The 7,649-nt window shown below is 57.4% G+C and overlaps 1 protein-coding gene across 1 annotated transcript; it reads left to right on the top strand.

The window, feature by feature from the left end:
- The first annotated feature begins 2,035 nt into the window (after positions 1-2,035).
- Positions 2,036-7,396, top strand: LOC138841715 (coronin-1A). Its single transcript, XM_070042533.1, has 11 exons — positions 2,036-2,125; positions 3,647-3,845; positions 4,866-4,988; positions 5,079-5,208; positions 5,293-5,477; positions 5,634-5,753; positions 5,985-6,089; positions 6,187-6,332; positions 6,447-6,504; positions 6,618-6,833; positions 7,180-7,396. The coding sequence occupies exons 2-11, from the start codon at positions 3,648-3,650 to the stop codon at positions 7,282-7,284; spliced, it is 1,386 nt and encodes a 461-aa protein (XP_069898634.1). The 5' UTR covers positions 2,036-2,125; position 3,647; the 3' UTR covers positions 7,285-7,396.
- The last annotated feature ends 253 nt before the right edge of the window (positions 7,397-7,649 follow it).

The raw sequence follows: 7,649 nt of genomic DNA, 5'->3' as shown, positions 1-7,649 counted from the left end.
AGCGCCACTTCCAGCTTTTTCTGTGTAAGTGGTACTGAGGAATCTAACTCAGTTCTTCATGCATGCTAGGCAAGCACTCTACCACTAGGTCACATTCCCAGGCCGCCTGGCTTGTTTTCTTGAGAAGAGATTTTAACTTTTTTTTCCCTGATGGACCTTGAACTTCGATTCTCTTGATCTCTCCTTCCTGGGTAGCTGGGATAACAGGTGAGAGTCACTAGTCCCAGAAAGAACTGAACTTTAAAATCTTTTATAGTTGATTTGTTTGAATGAAGATCCATAGAAAGTCTATATAGTACAGTTAGTTCATTATTATTATTATCGTGTGTGTGTGTGTGTGTGTGTGTGTGTGTGTGTGTGTTGGGGCTTGAACCAACAGTAACATGTACTGTTGCTTGGCAACTAGCTGTTTTTAGCATTTCAGCTGGAGGCTGGACACCACAGTCCTAGGCCTCAAGTACAATTCAGCTCTTAACTTTTGTGGTTGACTGTTCCTTATATATCATTTTAGCCTCATTAACTGTGAGGCAGGCAAGGCAAATCTTACTTATCTCCTATTTACAGGTGAGGAAATAGAGCTTGGGAGAGGTTAGTTTTCTTGTGGAAGATCACAGGCCAGCAGTAGTGAAGGCAAATAAAATTTGGGCAGTCCCATGCTATTCCTTGGGCTTGATCACACCAAGTTGACCTTGTCTGGGCTGTCAATGTCCCTCAGCCCACCAGATCCTCCTCTAGCCAGGCCTGCCTGGTATCCCTTCCTCATCCTCTCAGGTCCAGTGCAAACCTCGTTTAACAATAATGATAAGAACCAACATTAGGTTGGGAATGTGGCGTAGTGATAGAGTGCTTGCCTAGCATGCATAAAGCCTTGAGTTCAATTCCTCAGTACCACATAAAATGAAAAAGCCAAGGGCAGCCCCAAGGACTGGGGAAAAGAAAAAGCCAACATTAAACACCTACTACTCTGTAAAATGGGGTGTGAGTCAAGCTCTTGCTGGATTATTTATTCAATGCTGTCTTGGGGCTTGAACTCTGGCCTGGGTCAGTCCCTTAGCTTTTACAGTCAAGGCTAGCCCCCTTTACCACTTGAGCCATACCTCTACTTCTGGCTGCTTGCTGCTTAATTGGAGATGAGACTCTCACAGGCTTTCCTGGCTTTGAACTTTTATTCTCAGATCTCAGCTCCCTGAGAGCTAGAATTACAGGCATGAGTCAATGGTGTCCAGCTTCCTTGGATTATTTTAAATTATCATCCCCATAACCGTGTGAGGTAGAAAGACTGTTACAGAAGGGAAACTGAGGCTGAGAGAGGTTAAGTATCTTGCCCAAGGTCACACAGCAGAGTGACAGCCAGGGGTCTGCAGGCCCCTAGGAACCCAAGGATGGGTGGCCTCCCCCTCGCCCCTCGTGGGTGCCTTGGGGCTTCGCCTGTGCTTGGCGCGCGCAGGCCGCCCTGGGTCCACCTGCGATGGCTGTCCAGGGGTTCAGGGGTTCAGGGGTGGGCGCAGGCAATGATGTTCAGACAATGGATGATGGGCCAGCTATGCTCGCTCCTGGCCTCCAACCGGCGAAGCGGGAGGATCCGGGCGCCGGGGATGGAGACCTGCGACCCCGGGTGATTCCCGAGGCCAGCCACGCATGAGTGCGTTGCGGGGTCCCCGGCTGGGGTCCGGCGATGGGCGGGCTCGGGGGCTTCGCGAGCTTTCTGGAGCGCGCGGGGGATGGGGAGGCGGGGGAAAGGACGGCGAGCAGGCCGGGGGCGGCTGCGGGAGAGAGGACAGAACAGAGTATTTTTGCATTTTGACATTCAAGGAAGAGCAGATCGGAGCTGGCATCTGTTCCGGCTCGGAGCCGGCGGCGCGGGCCCGGGCGGGGGCTGCGGGTGGAGGGGGCTGGGGGGAGGCACGCGCCGGTCCCGCCGCGGGGGGCGTGGCCAGCCCGAGGGGGCGTGTCCGGCCGCCGCGAGCCCCGCCCCCGAGGGGCGAGGCCGCCCCGGAGGCGGCGCACGGCCGCTTCTCATTCATTGTCTGACAGAGCATCCTCGGGCCGCGGGGCTGCAGCTCCTCCGCTCGCGCCGCCGCCTCCCTTCCTCCTCCGCTGGGGGTCACGCTCGTGTCCGCAGCAGGTAGGGCTGGGCCCCCTCCGCTGCGGGGACCGGGCGCCGCGGCACCGGCCACCTGTGGGGCCGCGCGGGCGAGCGTGGGAGCAGCGGGCCAGGGGTGGCGGGCTGGCAGGTGCCCCCCGCTCTGTCGGGGGTGGGGGGGACAGGGAGGGTCCTGAGCGGTCCGAGGTGGGGGCCGCCAAGATGGAGGTGGTCCGGGCGGGAGGGGGCCCCCCCGGAACGGGCGCCTCGGGGCGGTGGGGGTGGGGGCCGGGGTGCGGCGAGCCGAGCAGCTGCTCCGAGCGGCGAGACCGGAAGGGGCCGAGAGCAAAACAAGAAAAAGACCAAGTTCCCCTTTCTGTGGTTTCCAGGCCTGGCACCTGGGTGGGGAAGGAGGGAGGGTGGGGCAAGGCTTCCTGTCCCCCCCATCTCGGGTAGGGGCTCCCTTCCCCGCGGGTCTGGACGGCTCACCTGGGGCTGGTACCCATCCTGTCCTTAGCTTGGCCATTTGCTTAGGCTTTCTGGGCAGGCAGACCTGAGAGCCACCGTGTGTGTGTGGGGGGGGGGGGCGGGAGGGGGGACCTCAGGGTAGGGAAGGAGGGCTGGAACCCCAGAAGAAGCGACCAGGCCTGAAAGCAGAGCAGATGGGCCAGCCTGAGGAGGTGATGGAGGCTCTGCCTTGGCAGAGTAGCTGGAGCCCTTTGGCTGAGCAGAAAGGTGGAACACTTGGGCACCAGGATGGGGCTGTGGAGCTGGAGAACAGAGGTGATCTCCTTGGCTTCGCCCACTCTCCATCCACCCAGCCATCACGGGGAAAATCATACAAGCTAATCTCCAGAGAAGTCAGCAGGCCTTCCTCCTCCTCTCCCTTCCTGTGTGTGTAGTTCCAAGGAGGGTGGAGATGGCCCTGCAGGGCACCTGCTTTTTCTGAGTGGAGGTGAGAGGCGGAGATGTGGGGAGGAAATACTGGACCCAAGCCATGGCCATCACTGCTTCTGTTGGCCAGGGATCCACTGGGAAAGCCTCCTGGCCATGCCCACGCTCTACTTCCTCTTGTGTGCCAACCCTAGACCGGGAGGCAAGGGAGGGGCAGCTCTGCCCAGCCTTTAGGAAGCTCCCTATGTGGATGTGCGGTGTATGTAGGCTCTGTAGGTTCAGTAAGAGAGGACCCAGCCTTCAGGGCCGTCAGGGTGGTCCCCTGTGTTGTTTAAACCCTTTTAGGGGAGCATTCGGCCTCCATCAGCCAGGCAGCCAACAGCTGAGCTTGTGGTGTCATACCACACAAAGCTGTTTTAGGGGATGAAGGGGCAGTATTGAAAAGGTGGCTTGGAGGGCCTCGGGGTGGAGCATCTGAGCCTGTGGGTTAAGCAGGAGCTACTGAGAAGGGCTAAGAGACTGCCAGCCAGGGGAGAGAATAAGGGCAGAGTGCCACAGAGATGATGCTGGGATTCTAAAATCCACATTGAAGGTGTCTGAGGGATGTGTAACTTCTGAAAGGTCAAAGGTGACCTTTCAGAGGTAGTAAATGTCACGTGTGTTTTCCAGGATGAGCCGGCAGGTGGTCCGTTCCAGCAAGTTCCGTCATGTGTTTGGACAGCCAGCCAAGGCTGACCAGTGCTATGAGGATGTGCGGGTCTCACAGACCACCTGGGATAGTGGCTTCTGTGCTGTCAACCCCAAATTCATGGCCTTGATCTGTGAAGCCAGTGGGGGTGGAGCCTTCCTGGTGCTGCCCCTGAGCAAGGTGAGTCCCTGGAGTCCCAGATGGCAGCTCCCTTCCTGAGGATGTCACCAGTGTTGTCCCTGTGTAACTAACTGAGCAGAGACAATGTGCCTAAGCTCCCTCCAGCTTCTGCGTGTAGTGGTGGTATGGGAATGGAGGTCCGGAGGGGACAATGCGAGGGAGCCACACAGAGATGCAGGCTAGGACCGAGTCTCCCATGTCTCAGATTGGGGATCTCTGCCCCGGGAAGTACAGAGCGGGCTAGGAGGTTTCAGTGTGGACCCAGCAGTGTTCTCAGGCTATGACTGCAGCTCTTGGCCTAAGGAGGAACCAGCCTTTGGGGGACCAGCAAGTTGCAGCCCCAGTTCACAGGCATGGTGATTAAAAGGCCAGTCTAATTGTCTGGGCCTGCTGTCCATCCCGCTTACCCTCTTTTGACCCCTGCCCCCAGCACACTCTTGTTTTTTTGGGGGTGAGACAGGAAGAGGAGATGGGCCCCAAGTTGTTACCTTAAAAGGGCCGATGGAAATGCAGAGAAGAGGAAGTGGTTGTTGGGGTGAGAGCTGGGCCTGTGCTCTGAGCAGCTCTCCACACAGGAAGCCCTGCTGAGGCAGTTGGCCCCACAAGAGGCCATTTCCAAATCTCTGCTGCTGCCTGGGAGCCATGAGAACAGGCCTTCTAGGTCCATTTGGCAAGATACATCCCTGCACCATCCCCACTCACACTTCCATAGGACCTCAACGCTACACCTGTATTGGGCCTGTTGCGCCCATGGAGGCCTTTCTGGGAAGCTGGGGGGGGGGGGGGGGAGAAGAGGCAGGGTGCTGGCCCTCAGAGTCCAGAAACAGGAAGGGCCCAAGTCACACGTGGCTTAGCATACCCCACCTTCCACCACTTGTGGCCAGCCTGCTTGGGATGGGGGCAAAGATGATAAACCCTATCCACCCTAAGGTGTTCTGTCCATCTGCAGAGCAGGTAGGAAGGTTGGATTGGGTTTAGAGGGCCAAGGGCTCCCATCAAAGGCTCTGCTGTCCTCTCCAGACTGGACGAGTGGACAAGAATGTGCCCCTGGTCTGTGGCCATACAGCCCCTGTGCTGGACATTGCCTGGTGCCCCCACAATGACAACGTCATTGCCAGTGGCTCTGAGGACTGCACGGTCATGGTGAGTGCTTCTGGGAATGCCGGCCAGGAGGGGGCTCCAAGATGAATTCAACATTTGGAGCCCCAGACTTAACTCACCCTTTCTCTGCAGGTATGGGAGATCCCGGATGGGGGTCTGACGCTGCCCCTGCGGGAACCTGTTGTCACCCTGGAGGGCCACACCAAGCGGGTGGGCATTGTGGCCTGGCACCCCACAGCCCAGAATGTGCTGCTCAGCGCAGGTGCTGCAGGCAGAGGGGCAGAGGGGCAGAGGGCTGGGGGCTGACAGATGGCTCGTGGCTTCTGACACTGGGGCAATTGCACAGGTTGTGATAACGTGATCCTGGTGTGGGATGTGGGCACTGGAGTGGCTGTGCTGACACTGGGTCCAGATGTGCACCCAGACACGATCTACAGTGTGGACTGGAGTAGAGATGGGGCCCTCATCTGCACCTCCTGTCGTGACAAGCGTGTGCGAATCATAGAGCCCCGCAAAGGCACTGTGGTAGCTGTGAGTTGCTATGAACCTTGACTCTTTACCTCAGGCCTTTATTCCTCCTACCCACTATCCACCAGCCCCTTGGGTGCTGCCCCCCCCTTGTCCCCACCTATGCCCCTTAGTGGGGTGTGTGTGTGTTGCCCTCTAACTCCCTCCCTTTCTTTGCAGGAGAAGGACCGTCCTCATGAGGGGACCCGGCCAGTACACGCAGTGTTTGTGTCGGAAGGGAAGATCCTGACCACAGGCTTCAGTCGCATGAGTGAGCGGCAGGTGGCGCTGTGGGACACAGTGAGTGCTGAGCCTGGAAACGGAGCCCTGGGCTGGGAATCAAGGCTGGAGCCCTCATGCCTACTCTGCTAGTGCCTGGCCAAATGGCCACAGGCCTCAGTTTACCTATCTGTAATTTGAGTTTCCACTGCTTTGTTTGGAAAGCCTCTTCTGGTCATCGCCCCATGAAGTTCACTGTCTCAGGGCCTAATAAGGCCCAGCCTGTTAACTACCTTCCACCTATCTCTACAGAAGCATCTGGAGGAGCCACTGTCCCTGCAGGAACTGGACACCAGCAGTGGAGTCTTGCTGCCCTTCTTTGACCCTGACACCAATATTGTCTACCTCTGTGGCAAGGTGTCTCAGCTGAGTGGGTCAGGGAGGTGGGCAGGGGCTTCGACAGGACTGGGCTGGAGATGCTATTGGTGCTGACACTCGCACACCCCTCCTGCAGGGGGACAGCTCTATCCGGTACTTTGAGATCACCTCGGAGGCTCCGTTCCTGCACTATCTCTCCATGTTCAGTTCCAAGGAGTCACAGCGTGGTATGGGTTACATGCCCAAACGTGGCCTGGAAGTGAACAAGTGTGAGATTGCCAGGTGACTGACCCCTGATCCTGATAGGAGCATGCTCTTGGGCCAGCGCTGACCTCATGATGATCTTTAGGCCCTCAGCAGACATGCTGGGCACCGCTCACCTTCCTCTCTCCACAGATTCTACAAGCTGCATGAGCGGAAGTGCGAGCCCATCGCCATGACAGTGCCTAGGAAGGTGAGGCACTGGGGTGGCTCCCTGTGCCCTATGGGCTGTGGCCAGGGTGGGTCACAGGGTGGGCTAGTGTTCCCTATGAACAATCTCATGACCAGTCTTGATCTCGCCTACAGTCGGACCTTTTCCAGGAGGACCTGTATCCACCTACTGCCGGGCCTGATCCTGCCCTCACAGCTGAGGAGTGGTTAGGGGGTCGTGATGCTGGGCCCCTCCTCATTTCCCTCAAGGATGGCTATGTACCTCCAAAGAGTCGGGAGCTGCGGGTCAACCGGGGCCTGGACAGCACACGCAGGAGGGCAGCACCAGAGGCCAGTGGTACTCCTAATCGGGTAAGCCAGGATGGGGAAATAGGATAGGGCAAGAACTGCTGGATGGGCCCAGTGCCCCAGTGGCAGGAGGTTGGCATTGGGACCTGTCATTGAGGGGCTAGAAGTAGGAAATGCTGAGATCTCAGAAAACGGGAGTGGGCTTATGGGTTTAGGCAGGTACTAAAACACCAGGGACAAGCCCTGAGGTTCTCCAGAGGGCTGGCAGATGCCAGGGTAATGAGCTGGGGGTGTGGGTCAAGTGGTAGAGCACCAGCCTAGCAAGTGTGAAGCTTGAGAGTTCAAACTACAGTACTGCAAAGGGGAGCCCAGGAAGGAGAGGGACCTGACACGGTGCTGGGTCTCCCAGGATGCCGTGTCCCATCTGGAGGAGGAGATGGGGAAGCTGCAGGCCACAGTGCAGGAGCTACAGAAGCGCTTGGACAGGCTGGAGGAGATGGTCCAGGCCAAGTAGAGGAACCTGGGGCCTTCAGTGGGGCCGAACATTCACATCCCTCACCTCGCTCCCTATATCCCAGGCCACCATGGCAGATAAGAAAAATAATAAAATGTTTTATTTTCTGGTACCTCCTCTCAGACGACTGCTTACTTGAAAGTCAGGTCTGTGGAACTGACCTGTGCAGAGCTTCTCCCTCACTAGTCTTGATGGGTCTGTCCTTAGCTCGGGATCTCTTCTGAATGCAGTCTGCGGAGGAATGGTCTAAGTATCCCTCTTTGGTTCAGAGACTTCCTGCTGCTCAGTGCAGCTGCCCCTTGTCCCTTCCTGTGGCTTCTGTGAAGAAGACCTAGCAGAAATAGATCTGTGAGGCCCTATTAAGA

Source organism: Dipodomys merriami, unplaced genomic scaffold (assembly GCF_024711535.1).
Source record: "Dipodomys merriami isolate MVZ:Mamm:240054 unplaced genomic scaffold, mDipMer1.0.p SCAF_328, whole genome shotgun sequence".
Taxonomy (NCBI): Eukaryota; Metazoa; Chordata; class Mammalia; order Rodentia; family Heteromyidae; genus Dipodomys; species Dipodomys merriami.
The sequence above is the reverse complement of the archived record's forward strand: the minus strand, read 5'-3'. Positions and strand labels throughout refer to the sequence as shown.

Bases quoted from the DNA above. Each gene is read 5' to 3' on its own strand.
- LOC138841715 (XM_070042533.1), top strand. From the start codon at position 3,648: ATGAGCCGGCAGGTGGTCCGTTCCAGCAAGTTCCGTCATGTGTTTGGA. The intron at 5,478-5,633 runs GTGAGTTGCTAT...CTTTCTTTGCAG, and splicing joins GCAAAGGCACTGTGGTAGCT to GAGAAGGACCGTCCTCATGA. The intron at 6,090-6,186 runs GTGTCTCAGCTG...CCCCTCCTGCAG, and splicing joins TTGTCTACCTCTGTGGCAAG to GGGGACAGCTCTATCCGGTA.